At 38.4% G+C, this 17174-nt stretch overlaps 1 protein-coding gene across 1 annotated transcript; it reads right to left on the reverse strand.

Annotated features, from left to right (window-relative positions):
* Positions 1-393: 393 nt before the first annotated feature.
* On the reverse strand, positions 394-6465 carry LOC110872987 (BTB/POZ domain-containing protein At3g44820). Its single transcript, XM_022121889.2, has 5 exons — positions 5706-6465; positions 5133-5202; positions 3986-4592; positions 2002-2603; positions 394-1318 (listed from the first exon to the last, which is right to left on the reverse strand). The coding sequence occupies exons 1-5, from the start codon at positions 5753-5755 to the stop codon at positions 758-760; spliced, it is 1890 nt and encodes a 629-aa protein (XP_021977581.1). The 5' UTR covers positions 5756-6465; the 3' UTR covers positions 394-757.
* Positions 6466-17174: the final 10709 nt, after the last annotated feature.

Here is a 17174-nt window from a genome sequence, read left to right on the forward strand (position 1 = left end):
ATGATTTTTTTTTTCAAGTAGATGTGTGTATTATAAACACAGCCGTAAAAAATCATGGCGAACGGCGCTCTGTGGGGTGTAGTTTTTTACGCCACAAGTTTGGTGTTTTTAATTTTTTTTCTTTTATTTTTTTTTCACCAAACTTGTGGTGTAAAAAACTACACCCCACGGAGCGCCGTTCGCCATGATTTTTTACGGCTGTGTTTATAATATACACATCTACTTGTAAAAAAAAATCAAGGCGAACGGCGCTCCGTGGGGTGTAGTTCTCGCGGTTCTTACAACTCGAGGTGGTTCTCATTCTAGCGGCTCCCTATATATATATATATATATATATATATATATATATATATATATAGCATAATTCATGATATTAAGAAATAACAAAGCTAATCACATTGCAACATATCTTACTATTTAAACAAACAAAATTACATGTATTGTAGGGACTGAACATATACAAACTATAAAATATATCATTACAATTTCATCACACCTGTGTTATATACTTAAACTGCATGCAGATGCAGCGTTTCACAAAAGAATAAGCATGTAACGGGCTTAATTACCCGACGTTATACGCGTTTTGGGTAAAAAAATCCATAACAGATGTCCACGTCATCAATATCCAAACATCTGGGATGGATTTTCTGGTGTCATAAACCATATAAACTACTTACAAAGACTCTATACTTCATTTGTCAACTTCACATACAACTTTTCGCGCCTTTTCTGGTTCGTGAAATTCCTGTCCACATCAACGTTGCTTGGAGTGATGCGAGGGTCGTGGCCGGTCAATCGACCCGCGTGGCGTAGCGGGGCCGGTGCTTGCCACAACATCTTCTTCAACATTAGATGAATCTAGAAGAAGTTTGCATTTTCCAAATGTTCTCGAAAGAAACCACGACGACTCTATCGAACTTTGTGTTCTACTTACTCTCTTCATTTCTTCCCTCATTCGGTTAAACTCTTCTTCGAGTTCAACGACTCGAGCCCTCAATCTTTCCATATTTACTCTCATGACGTGATTTTCGCGCACGATTGTCACCCACCCGTCTCTTTGTACAATGTTGCCAGCTGTACCCGTGCCGCCACTTGGCATGATACTTAATGGACCCGTATGGGCGTTTTCGTCGTCCGCCACATTAGCTAAAGCGCTTCTTAGCTGCAGTTGCTCGAAAAATAATACTTGAAGCACAACTCTAAGTGGTAAGTGATTGTTTTGAGAAGCGTGCGCACACGCCTCGATAGATAGCTTTTGATAGTTGATGATGTTGCAAAGTTGTTCTTTGTCGTTCTCTGGTAACCAAGGATGCGCCTGCATGATCAATTAATATTTGATTTAATCAAGATTAATTTCCCTAACATATGGTTATGTTTCGTCATTAGCGCCTTAAAATAATTGAAATTAGCCAAAAAGCAAATGGGACAGTTGCATAAATGGGTCGAAAATTGGAAAAAGTGTCATTTAATGCATGAAACCTCCTAAATCATTTTATTTAATAAAAATATATAATACCTGCAAGGGAAATTTGTAGAAAAAAGAAAAAAAATATAACCTGTTTAAATAAAAAATCTGATATGGTAACCAACTTAATTTACCCCTAAGACACCTTAAAAGTTTCAAATCTCTTAAGTAAGAGTAAAGTACACGGATGGTCCTTGTGGTTGACCAAAATTTTGGATTTGGTCCCTACCTTTCCAAAGGTACACAAATGGTCCCCGTGGTTTGCACTTTGTAACGCATTTAGTCCCCAACTTTTGCCAAAAGTACATGGATGGTCCTTGTGGTTTTGATACACTCTTTTAAAAATAATGTGGTTTTCTGTGGTCAAAATACAGTTGGTTACCTTGTTACTAAAAACTTAAAGAAAATATTCTAGATCAACCCAACCAGACCATACCGTTTTGACCCGCACCAAAAATCCAAATTACCATTTTTGACCCGTTACCAACCCCACCGACCCGCCCATTTTCCCACCTCTAGTTTAAGAAACAAACCTTGAAATACACATCCAAGGCTCTATACAACCCATCATTCAAAGATCTTGCAGAATCAGGAAGAATTTCCGCAAGCGATTTTATCTTTTCAGGTTTCAAATTCACATCAGATGCAACCTCCGCCATATAATTATCCACAAGCTTTGAAACTTTCCTCAACGGTACAGACGACGGCGATACTTCCGAAACGATCGATCTCGGAGAAAGAACCGTAACTTTCTCTTCACAAGCCAAAAAATGATTAATAATCCTTTCAACACAGTCACTGTTATATAAAGTATCGGAATCCGAATACGTAGGAATCAAAAGGCCATCAAGTGTGGCGTATTCCAACTGCATTCCGATCTTTCGTTCAAGAGAATCTTGACAGTTATCGTTAACACCCAAAATCAACGCAACCCGTAAAAGTCCCAACAAGAAACGGCAAAAAGATTTTCCTTTTTTCTCAGGAAGAAGTTTTACAATGGTTTCTAGTAGAACTCGTTGATCGACGATCGCGGGTTTCATGCTGAAACTTGCAATTGATTTGATTTTGATATTTTGTCCGCCTTGCCATCGGCCTAACCCATGAAGATGTTTTCTAGTATAGTACATTATAGCTCCTGCAAATAATAAGAAAAACCGAAATGATGTTAAAGGGTAGAAGTGGAAATTTTAACCTGTTTACATAATAACGGGTCTATAAATCATCTTCAATGGGTTATAATCCAAATATACAATGTTCAAAGATACTAGCTGATCAAATTATCTGAAGCAGATCAATATCTACAGATTTCATGTGGCAAATCAAATAAGCAAAATATATATTTTTATCATCATTTTTATAGATAGTTTATTTTCGAGCAAAATGCCATTTTCGTCCCTGAGGTTTGTTTTTCCGCATCTGGATCCAAAGGGTTTGAAATCTTGCCGTTTCATCCGGCTCATTAACTCCATCAATTTTTCTCCGTTAAGTCAGGGGTATTTCCGTCTTTTTTGCTAACTTAAAGGGCAATTCGGTCTTTTTCACTTTATGTAAAGAGACCGAATACCCCTGAAAAAGACCGGATTGCCCTTAAAGTTAGCAAAAAAGATGGAAATACCCCTGACTTAACAGAGAAAAATGGATGGAGTTAACGGGCTGGATGAAAATGGCAATATTATAAACCTTTGTATCCAGATGCGATAAAACAAACCTTTAAACGAAAGTCGCAAAACTGGGTAAACCTTAGGGACGAAAATGGCATTTTACTCTTTATTTTCTAAGGTTAGGCTAAAAGGTCTGCATTTTTATGTATATTTTAGGCTGCTAATTATCTTGGATGTGGATCATATAATAAGGATTCTTCTCAAAGAGAAAGACACAAAATTTGGGCTACCAGCATATTAAGGTAACAAAATTGGCAACCTTTTTATGCAGTTAACCCATAGGGGTGTAAACAAGTCGGGTCGAGTCCGAGCCCTACTAGGCTCGAGCTCGGCTCGTCATGTTTTTATGAAGCTCAAGCTCTGCTTGAGTCTACTTTTTTGAGCTCGGCTCGCGAGTAAAATCCAAATTTGAGAACAATCTCAAACGAGCTAAAATCCCGGCTCGAGCTTGCTTCGATATCGCTTAAACAAGCCAAAGCTCGGCTCGAGCTTGGCTCACCAATGTTATTAGTTTAAATCATATGGGCCTAAATTGAACCCGACTTGGGCTTTTGTAGGATTGGGTTACAATCATCATTATTACAATATATATATAAAAACACTAAAATTTGTTTGGGATCGTTTAGGATCGCGAGCCTAAATGAGCTTTGTACTTCAGGCTCGAGCTCGGGCCCGATAACTAACCGAGCTGTACTTCAGGCTCGAGCTCGGGCCCGATAACTAACCGAACTGTAATTTAGGCTCGAGCTCGGGCTTGTTAAGTATGGGCTCCTTCGAGCTTTTAACCGAGCCGATCCCAAGTAGCTCTCGAGCCTCTGGGCTTGTTTATCGGATAAAGAGTGGATCATCATATCACCTGTTAATTTTTCGGGCCGGAGGCCCCTAGCTTCCATCGTCTTTACAAGCCTCTCAAATAAAGGCACACTAAGATACGAAATATCTTCAAACCACCACTCCGATTCCAAGCTTCTGATTCGTGCACCCGTATTAATCCCGTTCCACAAAATACTACCATTCGGGCTCTGCAATCGGCCGTACATCATCATCGGCCATCCAAACAAACTAGGGTCCGTACAAGCCATCATCGCTATTGCATTCAAACATTTATTAACTATTTGCAAATCATCTGCTTGTGACATAACATTCTCACAACTTTGAAGAGCAACCATGCAATCTTTCCAGTTTTTTAAAACATGTTTGTGGAAGTAATTCTCAGCCCGCACAAATAAATTGTCGTCACCATAGTTATCGAACATTTCGAGATAATCTGCCGCGCAATATATGATAACGACGTTTCTTGGTGTGAATTCCACGCGAATACCGTAACAGAATTTTGCTATTACTAAAAATGTGTTGGGTCCACCGGGAATATTTTCTAGCGTAATGGTGCGAGAGTCTTGATCGATGTTTTGAGTTTGTTCGATTAGTTTTTCTATTTTTCCACATCTTGATGATAAGGGAAACTGGAAAAACAAAAAAGAAATATGGTATCAGTAACTTGACACTATTTTAAGATTAAAAACTAGATGCAAAGGAAGCAGAACATAATGCGATACAAATATAGAATGATATCCAGAATTTAGCTCTTTGTTATAAAACTGAACATAGTTAAAATCAAAATCTAATGATAATAAATGCACTAATCTTGTGATCAAAATGAGCGCACACAAAACTATTTGAAAACATATGATCTTTAACAGAGGTAACTAGATGAGCATGTTGCTCCACGGGCCAAACGGGTTTGAATTAAAGCGAATCACTTTTAGTTGGGTCGGGCTGGGTTGACCCGTAAACACTCTTTCGTCCATTTTCTATACATGATTATTGCGTTAATTATGTGCTAACCTATGACTTGTTCACCTTTTAGCTAAAGGTTTTAAGATAAAACACAACCCAAATCGGCCCATTCAAAATGGGTCAAAACCGCAACCTCTAGCTTCTAATGATCCATTTTTCACAAAATGTAGAGCTTTGTAATTTCAGGTAATGTAAGGAAAAGTTACCTTGTGAAGATGGAACTTCACTCTATCAATGACAATAGTTATATCACTTGGCAAACCTGCATTACAAAACCTGCTCCACATAAACCAAAAAAATTAAGACAAACATCCCGAAATAAAGAGGCGTTTAAATGTGCATTAAAATTGATCATTGTGGCCGATGACCTTCTAATGCGAAGGTCATGGGTTCAAGTCTCGCTCTGGGTTGTTGAGCCAGGGGTTTTACCACAGTGGGCCTTCGGGGTTGTAGGTTTCCTCCGGAATGGTGGCGGGCCGGCAGCGCCGTATGTGTTCGCGGACACTGGTGGCCATTTGCCGTTGGGTTTACCCGGGTGATCAGGCTTTTGTTGGTCATTAAAAAAATGATCATTGTGATTTAACTTATTTAGGTAAAAATAAACCAACTATATCCGAATTCCAACAAATTCCGCGAACCAAACGCGCACTATATCCTATGAATTCAAATTCTAATAAATTCAGATGAACATTTAGCAATTCATAAGATAAAGTAATGAATATGATCACCAACATAACTATTTGAAGCATTCAATTACATAATAAAAATATAAACTTTACCAATCATTGGCTTCAAGAAAGAACCCTAAAGCTTTTCCAGCAGGAGCCATGGCCGATCTTCACTTTCCCAAACCAAAAACATCAAAATCTTGAAACTTTTAATTTCAAAATTCTCATTGGAAACACACCACCCACAAAAAGATAACAAACAAAACATAAACAATTAAGCAACTGAGTCATGAAACCGATCTGGGTCGGGTCGGGTCAGAAAAAAAAAGCAATAATGGTGTCTTCTTCTTCTTCACTGTTTTCTATTTGTGGGGTTGTTTTCCATATAAAAAGTATGGGAGTGCCATGAGACAAACCCAACATCAATTAATTACAACCACCCAGCAACCAAAATGGTCCCATAAAGTATTAAAAAAATTCAAAACAAAATAAATAATTAAAGAAAAATACACAAAAATGCTTTCAAGATTCCTAAATTATTAAAAAAATCAAAATCAAAACGAAAAAAAAAAGAAAAAAACACCAAAATGCTTTCGAGATTCCTGCTTTTGAGTCAACAACCATTTACTACAAAACACAACCACCGGTCCACCGCTATTAGTTTAAAACTTAATCATAAGATCCATACACATGACACACACTCACACATATGTGTGTCTTTTAGTGTTTGTATGTGTGTATGATGAGTGTATTGGTGCTGGCTGGCTTTGAAGACGTGAGTGACACTTTACCAATGATGAGTGAGATGGGTTAAAATTGAGGTGTGGTGATGTGGGTTGTGTGAGTGAGGATTTTTGTCGAACAGGTGGCGTGCAGTTATCGAAATGCATTGGATCAAGGACAAAAGTAGATTCGTTTCTTGAGAATTACTCTATTTACCTTTTCTCCATTTTATATATGAAAAAAAAAAATCTGTTTTTTTAGGATCGAAATTGTGTTGAAATTTTATTTTAAAAAAAGGTGTTTTTCTATTTAAATATGGAATTGTTATCATGTATTAATTTAGTTTATAATTTTGAAATAAAATATAAGGGTCAAGATATAATAAGAAGTTTTTTTTGTTAGGAAGGCTAGAAAGTAATCTTGATCATCAATTGATTTAATCAAGGGTTAAGATTAAATGAGTGAAATTGAAGATAAAAAAAGACGCGTGGGTTTGTCTAGGGGCATTCTAGTCAATCAAAATCAATAGTTTCTTTTTCCTCTAATTCCCCCACATTTTTTAAACGTTAATAACTCTTTCATACGACATTATTTTTTTTTTTATAAAAATTGCACCAAAAAACGAGCGTTTTTTTATCTTTAAAACGAGTATACTATTGCTATATTTTCGAATTTTTTTGAAAACCCAGTTGCGTAAAACGCAATGGACAAAAAGCGTAAAAAATGTTATTTTTTTTTCTAAAACGCAATGGACAAAAAACACAAATAAATGTCTTTTTCTAAAACGCAATGGCCAGAAAACACAAAGAAATGTCTTTTTTTTTTCTAAAACGTAATGACCTAAAAACAGAGTAAATTGTCATTTTAGTCTCTCTGAGGTTTGGTCCAAATTGCCATTTTAGTCCAAATAGTTTTTTTTCTCATCTGGGTCTCTGACTTTTCCATTTTCTTGTCATTTTGATCACATGTCTAAAAATCTGGTTATAACCAGAGGTATTTTTGGCATAACTGCTGTGTAGTGATAACCAGGGGTAGTTTACAACATAATTTATAAACCTCATAATAATTTAGTGCCAAAAATACCCCTGATTATAACGTGGTTTTTAAACTAAGTTAGGCAATGTGATCAAAATGACAAGAAAAAAGAAAAGTTAGGGACCCAGAGGATAAAAAAACTACTTGGAATAAAAATGGCAATTTGGACGAAAAATCAGGGACTAAAATGACAATTTACTCCCTAAAAATATAAAAGAAAGTGTTCTTTCTAAAACACAATGGACTAAAAACACATGAAAATGTGTTTTACCTAAAACGCAATTGACTAAAAACACTTCAAAATGTGTTTTTCTAAAACGCAATGGACCAAAAAACAAATAAAAATATTCTTTTTCTAAAACGCAATGGCCTAAAAACACAAAAGAAAATGTTCTTTCTAAAACGCAATGACTAAAAATACATAAAAATATGTTTTACATAAAACAGAATGGACTAAAACACAATAAAATGCATTATTTTTAAAACGCAATGGACTGAAAATAACAACAACAACAACTATACTCAATAAATCCCACAAATAGCAAAACTATTTATAGGGTCTGGGGAGGGTGGGATGTAGACAGACCTTGCCTCTATCCATAGGGATAGAGAGGCAATGGACTGAAAATACAAAAAAAAAAAAAAAACTGTTTTTCATTCCTTTGTAAAACGCAATGACTCAATTAAAAAAAACCCAAATCGTAAAAATGCAATTCAATATTTTCTTACATAGATCGAAGCCGATTTCTTCAGATTTCTTCAACGATTGACGAAATTTGAATGCTAGAAATACTTATCAGCGATCGAATGGAACGAATCAAGTGATTCGCTTTAAAATCACGAGAAAAAATTAAATATTGTATGAAATTAAACTGGGTTTCTTCAAAAAAGTTGAAGAAAACGTTGATTTGGTATTTGAATAATTGATTAGTGACGAAAATCACACTATAATGTAGTAATTATTGAGATAGAAAGTGAAGAAAATGTTGTAGATGGTGGGTTTTGAAAATTGTGGGTTTTGAAGTTACAGAGAGAAGAAAGGAGAAGCTTAGATAAAATTAACTAAAATACCCTTACTCTTTATTTTAAATTTTGTCACATGTCATAATACTTCCTATCATTCCTAGACAAAATAAACTTTCTATTTGATCATCTCCCACGTATTATATAGATTTTTCGTTCTTTGAAATTGTAACTATGCATATGATAATCATGAATCATCTTCGCCATGTTGAATTTTGTTATAAAAATAATGATTTAATAAAAATAAAAACCGGTTTAAACTGTCAAACCATCAAAACAAACCTTTAAACCACTGGCCGGCCTGACCGACCCACCATCAAAACGTATCAAAAAATTTATTTGTTTGTGTCTTTACATCTTGATTAACAATTTAAAAGGTGAAATACGAATTGAAGTCATTGACGGGTTTAATGCATTCAAGGACCCACTTGAGTTGTGGCATTTATCTCTTGGAGTGGAACAAACAAAGAATGCATATGTAGAAAAGAATCTTAAAAGCTAAAGTGATAGGTGTTTGCTTCCATTTTAAGGTAGATGGTGAGGTAACACAATTTATTAATTAAAACAATTAAAATAATTTTTGAGTTTTCAATGATATATTGGTTTATATAACTCCAAAATATATAATGACTTTTTTTTTTAAAGTTAAACTTCAATAGAAACAGACCGGCCCCGAAAACCAAGACCAAAACCACACACAACACTTATAACATATACATTGGGTTTTTACACCATTCTTTTCACACTAAATCCTTATATTTTGACCTACACTTCACCCAAAGAAAACTCAAGCATCAGACTGATTCGATGTCACTACATTAGCCAAAATCCGAAGACACTTATCCCACTCCCTCACCTCAACATCAGAATTAAATGGCCTTGACCATTCCCAGTTCCAATCATCGCCTGATAAACTCACCCGACAAACCTTATCCATCTCCAACGCAAAAAGACGAGGCCACTTATACATCAACGGCCCTCCTTCCCACCAATAGTCCACCCAACATCTAAATTTAGCACCATTACCCAACCTACCTTTTATATAATTATACAATTTCTTCCCATTCAGGTTCATTTTTGCTACCATCCTTACAATGTTATTCCATACCCCCGATAATGATGAGTTCAACGGAAGAATGGACCATGTCACACCCCTAATTTCCACGTGTCACCGGTGGGCCCGGTGAGGGTTCCGTGACGTAGTTGATATCGTCATGGTCAAACATACAATAATACAAATGTACAGCGGAAGCAAAAGAAAGATTTATTTCAACAGAAATTATTGTAATATTCAAGTATCACAAAATGTCGAAATAGATCCACAGGCAGATTCAAACAAAAAGGAAACTTCATTTCAACAGACTTCATGCATCCTAAGCTTGCGAGACTTCTATGGATGCTAAAGGAGTGACCAGCCTATTACGCGTAGTACCTGCACTCAGCCTTTTTGGAAAATACGTCAGTTTACACTGGTAAATACAATTTAACTGACTCATTTGAAAATGTTTAAAATTGATTTAAATGCCCGTGGCATAAAACTTTTTATAACTTGGGATAATTATTTTGCTTAATAATCTTGTAAAATAATTACATGTTCGTTATGCGTTTAGTAGCCCGGGTCGTGCCGAGTTAAAGTTCAATAGACACACCACTTAATATAATTCCGTCGCAAGACTCCTCTCGGCCAACGATTATATAATAATGAATGCACAACGGGTGTACGCCTACACCCGTGTACTAAGGTCGTGGCCATTCTTTGAATGATGCCAAGGATATCCGGGACATGGTCATTAAACCCCCAAAGGCGTTAAACAAACAAAACAGCATTTTTAAACTGGTTAATTTGACAACACTTAGCCATCAACTGGTTAAGGTCAATTCCCCGACCAAGCGGTATTTTATATACCGTACCCCAAGCCCGTATAGGGAAAATAAGTTAAACGTATTTACCTGAGCAAGTATAAACCAAATATAGCGAGTGCACGTAGCTTTTACTGGGCTCCTAGATCTGGAAATTAAGGTTTTAATAACCTATTAGAATTCTAACGGGTCTTAAGCTTAGACCGGTTAGTTATAAAGGAAGATTACGGTTTTAAACGCACAATAAGGCGAAGACCGTTTTAGAATGTGGTTTTGACCCAACAAGCTTGCATACTTGTTTAATATGGGTAACATAATCACATTCTGGATTTTGAGACCAAAAAGATATGGTTTGACTCGTTTCGGCTAAAATGGCCAAACTAGTCACATAAGTCGATCCGAACGCGTATAGTGCGTAACGAGTAACCATAAGAGTCAAATACAAGTTTCTGAAGTCAATATGCTTAAAATATGTTGTGATATCAGAATGATACCTTCCATTATGCCCCAAATGATTTTAAACCAAAACTATGCCTCATAAGGGCGTTTTGGTCATTTTATAAGGTGTAAAAGGGTTAAAATAATAACCTGAGTTACAGGTCTGATTAAATTAGTAAACATACTTAATTTACTAAGTTATAACAGTAGGGTAGCAAGTCTATGTGAATTTTATTATCTTTAATCTTACTATGCACCGTAGGGGCATTTTGGTAAATTCACATGTGCCTAAAAGGTCAATTCTGGAACTCTGAGTTCAAAACATTTGCCTACTGTTTAAAATATAAAAATTCACTATTTACATCAGTAGGTTCAATCCCTTAAGCTTAATAAGGTTCTAGAGCACACTTATGCGCTAAAAATGCCTAAAAAGGCGATTTGGAGCCATTTCCGGGTTTTCTGTAAAAAGCTGATATTTTTAATATTCCAGAAGGCTCAAAATAATATATTTATCATAACAAATCAGTAGAAATTGGTTTGAGACCAAAAGGATTTGTAAAACTCATTTTATGGCTAAAAAGGGCAAAACCGGCATAAACCGAATTAATCTTAGAACACTAAGTTATGCTCAGCCTAAAAATAAATAAAAATCACCAAAAATCGCAAAATATTATTTTATAACAGTGGGTAAAGAGTTTGGTATAAAAATTTGGGTTTTGATAGGCTATACGTAATTTACGCCATTTAATTAGTAAGGAAGTTCTTATTTACGCTATTGAGCATAACTCTTAATCTAGACCTCAAACTGACTTCAAATTTTGGGTGCAAGTTTATAAATCAGTAGCTAAGGTGCCTACCTTTTTACATTTTCAAAAATCACGTTTTAAGGTCAAATGGGCATAATGGTCAACATATAAGCGATTAACGGAGACATGCATGTGAATAGGATATCTAATGAACCAAGTTGTATAATCTCAGAGAGTTATACTAACATGTAAATAGGTTCAAAAGAAGCTCTAAGGCAATCCTAAATTTGGCGTAAACGGTTCAGAACTGATAGTCAAAGCAATAGTCAAACTTTGCGACTTTCGGTTCCAAACCGAGCCTAAACTGAAAATTGTCGAGTTGAACATGTTGGAACATGTTCTTACATTTATTACCAAGTTATTTTAATGATCAAACAGGTTGCATGTACCCTACATTGCTAATTATGCATTAATTCGCAAATAAGTATTCTGTTGACTTTTTATAATAAGCTTTGACTCGACAATTAGCATAGTTAGAGTGGGAATCTGGAAATACCCTTTTAAGGGTTTGTTACCCACATAATTACCTACTTAAAGGTACTTTTAATTCGTGATTTGACAGAGCACAATTTAATTAATCACGAAGTCAAACCTTAATTACGACGGTTTGACTTTTAGCTAATTAACTAAGCTAAAACGAATTAAGGGAAGTTAAGGACACTTACAAGAGTCCTAAGAAGGATTAGAGGCTTAAGGGAATCTTGGTTGATGTCCAGAGAAGCTCCAAGAGTGCCTTGAGTGCAATGTGAATAAGCAAGTCCAAATGGTCACCACTCAAGTCCCTTTTATAATGAACCAAGAGGCTCAAGATCATGCCAAGGTAGTCTAGGATAGTTACAAGATCATCCCAGATGTCCCTAGAGGGCTAAATACTGCCTAGCAAGGCCATTGTTTCGAAAACCACCTTTCTAAGTCGGTGTAACAGGCTGAACAGGCAGCTGTCCAAATCCTGCTGCCAGCGACAGGCTTACGGACCGTAAGCCTAAACTCTTGCGGTCCGTATGCAGCCTTTGCGGACCGTATGCTCAGATTGTTGCGGTCCGTAACCGACCTTTGCTGAAAACGCCCAGGTACCCACCTTACGGACCGTAAGCCTAGGGCCTTGCGGTCCGTAACCGGTGGTCAGAGGACAAAAATTTGTAAACTTTCCAAGTCTTGACCATGCAATCAACAAACCCGAATCCAAGCCATCTTTTTCAGTTGTGGGACCATCTGTTCAGCCATTGCTGTCACACCCCAACCGATGGCGGAATCATCGGGGCGCGGCACTGAGCGAAACAGATTGTCCAGAAGTCTCCACAACAACTATTATTACAAATTCAGTTAAGTGATACGTCCCATACCGTATCCCAAATAAATAAACAAGTTATCATAGAATACAACTAAACAAACAGAACTGTTTCGACAACTCAGATTCAATTTATTACAAACCAAATGCTTAAAAGTACGGCCCAGAGTCATTAAGACTCGTCCGGACAAGATCTACAGACAACTAATGCCATAGATGCTTGATCGAACAACTCCAACGGCTCCATGGCTATAGTTTATTCACTTCTAGAGACCCCTAGGTAGGCTGCGACCTACAACTGCTAGATGGGCTCTAAAGCTTTATTATTGCCTCGCTTTCCTAGCAAGTAAGCATCCTAATTACCTGTCACATACGTTAAAATAAAGTCAATACATAAAATGTAAAGGTGAGCACACAAGTTTGATAATAGCATATAGAGTTCGAATAGTTTACGCATAACCAGGCACGTACACAGAGGAAAACGATGCATGTTAATTATCGACATGGGACCATCGGTACCAATGACTGCGGGTTGACCGTCCGAGACGGTTCGCAATACATGATTACCACCGTAATCCATGCAAGTATTTGTCCTTAACAACCCCCGTGTGAACGGGTGCTGAGTCCAAACTATAGTACTATGTTGCTAAGGCAGGTAGATAGCACTCCACGTGTAAACATAATAAACAACATTCATTTAGTCAAGTAGCACATGCAAGTTGGTTAGCGTTCAAATAGTTTGTGTTTGATTGTGATTTGGTAGGTAACGTATGTAACACCCAAAAGTGCTAAAAGCAAAAAGGGATCGAGTATACTCACAGTGATTGATTGTGGATTGAAGGGAGCGCTGAGAGTAAGATTAGCCTGAGCAGTTCGATAGCATAACGATGAGTAACGGGGAAAAGTAAGCAAGTATGGATGGATCGAATGGGCTGGTCGATCGAACGACAGGTTCGATCGGGCGGCCTGTTCGATCGGCTGGTATATCCGATTGGACAGTCCTGTTCGATCGGCCGGTTGGCTCGATCGGCTGAACCATTCGAGTGGATTGTTTCTTCCTCTAGTGTGTTTGTGTTAGGGGATTTGAACTTTTGAAGTTTTTGTTGCAGTATTTGAGAACACCGAAGTGTTCCTACCTTTTCAAGTCGTTCGATCGAACGGTTCTTTCGATCGGCTAGCTCGCTCGATCGGCTAGGAGCTTCAAAGTTAGCCCTCAACTGAATGTCACCCGATCGAATAGTCTGTTCGATCGGCTGACATTCTCTACTACGAACAAGTTGTGAAAACGATTAAGTGTTGAAGCATAGTATCTCATGATCCGAACAATAATGTTTACCCATCGAGTGACCCATTCGATTGAACATTACTTCGTCAATACTATTCTTCAAAGGTTTGGGAGTTGTGGGGCCATGTGCTAGCCGATCGGCTGGCCCGGTCGATCGACTGGCATGTCCGATCGGCTGGGCTGTTCGACAGCCTAGCCGTTCGGCCAGCATTTCTGACCTGGTCGGCCTTTCGTCTAACACTTGGTTGTTTGTTTATTTGTTATTCTTTCAAGGTATCTTGACGACGTGTTGAACTATGATAACCTTCGTTCCCACCTGTTCCCTTGGCTCGAACAGGAATCACCCAAGTCCGGCCGGTTGAACGGTTTGGAATGCCGGTTTGGAGTTTAACCGTTATCGGTGAACCTTGTTTATAGACCCGATTCTTGAACCCTCCCAACCATTTGAATGATTGGTTAGCCGGTTCAAGCTCCGTTTCTACCGGTTTGAAGGCATTGAGTGTAAAAGAGTTGAAAGAAAGTTGGAAATTCTTCTTTCAATCCTTTACATTATGAAAATGTTTAGATCCATGGTGGATCTTAGCTTGTTTATGTGGAAATCGGTTAGATCTAAGCTAATCATAGTGGAATGAGGCCAAAACATGATGTTCTTCAAGAACACCATGATGACATCACCCAAGAACACTTAGATCTTGGTGATTTCACAGTTAGAATCCAAGTTTTGAAAGATAGAAAGGTGTAGAATCAAGTAATGATCAAGAACGTACAAGAATTAGAGTGAAAACTTACCGGGATTGAGAGAAATCTGAGAAAAAGTGAAGAAGATGGCTGGTTCGGTCAGAGCTTTCCAAAAGTGGAAAGTATGACAATGACAGCCCTATTTATAGGCTTCCAAAAGAGGAAAGTGGCAGCCGATCGGCTGGGAACTCCGATCGAGTGGGCTGCTCGATCGGCTGGCAAGGTGCTTAGCCGATCGGCTGGCCTGTTCGATCAGGATGTTTCCTGTTCGATCCGCCACGCACTTCGAGTGTTTTGCGACGATTTTCGACGTTTCGATTTCGATGGACGATGATACGGATACGATAGAGTTCCTAGTCAAATTACTTTTAATCCCAACCACTATATCTAACATACAATCTTCCATAAGTTACGTTTCGATGTCGGTTTCGATTGAGTTCGATTGCCTTTCGAGTTTCGATTCGATTTTCGATTGATTTGATTGATTACCACGCCAATCATAAAGTAAGCACGCACAAGTAACACATAAGGCACACATACACATATAATAATACCAAAATTCGCATGATTCGAGTCTCGAGTTCGATTGATTGTTAGATCGGTTTGATTACTGATTAGGTTAACTTTATCGCATTGTTACTTCCTATCATTTATAGTCGTGGATCGGTTCTCATTATAACACATTTGATTACTTCAATTCTGGCTGATTACAACACTTACTCCACATAATACAACTAAAACACAAAATCGACTATCTACAGTCAAGAAAGTCAAAGTTGACTTAGACTTTGACTTTGACTTTGACATTCGAAAACACGGGGTGTTACAGCCTCCCCTTGTTTAGGGAATTTCGTCCTGAAATTAGGCTCGAAGGCTACACAGCGCCGTGATTTACCAATTTGATGCTTCAGATCTATTTATTTAAACAACTGCGGGTACTTGGCCTTCATGTCGCTTTCGAGTTCCCAAGTGATCTCCGCGCCTCGTTTGCCTTCCCATCGGACCTTCACGATCGGGATGCGAGAGCGCCTGAGCTGCTTGGTTTGGCGATCCATGATTTCGACAGGCTTTTCCACGAAGTGTAATGTTTCGTTGACCTGGAGATCGTCGAGTGGTACAATTAGGTCATGATCAGCTAGGCATTTTCGGAGGTTAGAGACATGGAAAGTCGGGTGGACGTTACTGAGTTCCTCCGGTAATTCGAGTCTGTAGGCGACTTTTTCGATTCTTTCCAGAATCCTAAAAGGTCCAACATATCGAGGCGCGAGTTTCCCTTTCTTGCCGAATCGGACTTCACCCTTCCAAGGTGATACCTTTAGGAGTACGTAGTCACCGACTTCAAATTCCAGGGGCTTGCGCCTTTTATCGGCGTAACTCTTCTGTCTGTTCCGAGCTTTTACCAAGTTTTCTCTTATCTGGTGGATTTTGTCAGTCGTTTCTTGTAGAATCTCGGGACCGGTTAGTTGCGAGTGACCGATCTCGTGCCACACAATAGGCGATCGACATCTTCTACCATACAAGGCCTCGAAAGGTGCCATTTGGATGCTGGCATGATAGCTGTTATTGTATGAGAATTCCACCAATGGCAGGTGTTTGTTCCAACTTCCACCAAAATCTATTACACACGCTCGGAGCATGTCTTCAAGAGTACGGATCGTTCTTTCAGTCTGTCCGTCGGTTTGAGGGTGGAATGCAGTACTCAGATTAAGCGACGTACCAAGGGCCGCTTGAAACGTTTCCCACAACCGCGAAGTGAACCGGGCGTCACGATCTGAAATGATGTCACGAGGCATACCATGATTACGAATGATCTCGTCGGTGTAGATTTGGGCTAGTCGTTCCACCTTGTAGTCTTCTCGTATCGGCAAAAAGTGGGCTGATTTCGTTAGACGATCAACTATGACCCAAATATTGTCGTGACCTGATGGCGTGGGCGGGAGCTTCGTTATGAAATCCATAGCTATACTCTCCCACTTCCATATAGGTATCGGCGGTTATTCGAGTAAGCCAGAAGGTCTCTGATGTTCAGCCTTGACTCTTGCACAAGTTAAACAACTTCCAACGTATAGAGCGATATCCCTTTTCATACCCGGCCACCAGTACTTGTAACGTAGGTCCTGGTACATTTTGTCTGCACCGGGATGAATAGAATACCGGGACTTGTGGGCTTCGTTCATGATAATCTTTCGCAAATCGGTCCGCTTAGGGATCCAAATTCGGTCCAGATAATAGAATATCCCATCTGGTTTGCTTACTAACTGAGCTCCATCGTGATAGATTCTCTCTCTCTTCAATGTGCGCTCGTTAAAGCAAGCATGTTGAGCTTCCCGGATGAGGGTTTCGAGGTTATGCTGGGCTTGGATGTTTCGGGTACTGAGCACGTA

This window comes from Helianthus annuus, chromosome 1 (genome assembly GCF_002127325.2).
Source record: "Helianthus annuus cultivar XRQ/B chromosome 1, HanXRQr2.0-SUNRISE, whole genome shotgun sequence".
NCBI lineage: Eukaryota > Viridiplantae > Streptophyta > Magnoliopsida > Asterales > Asteraceae > Helianthus > Helianthus annuus.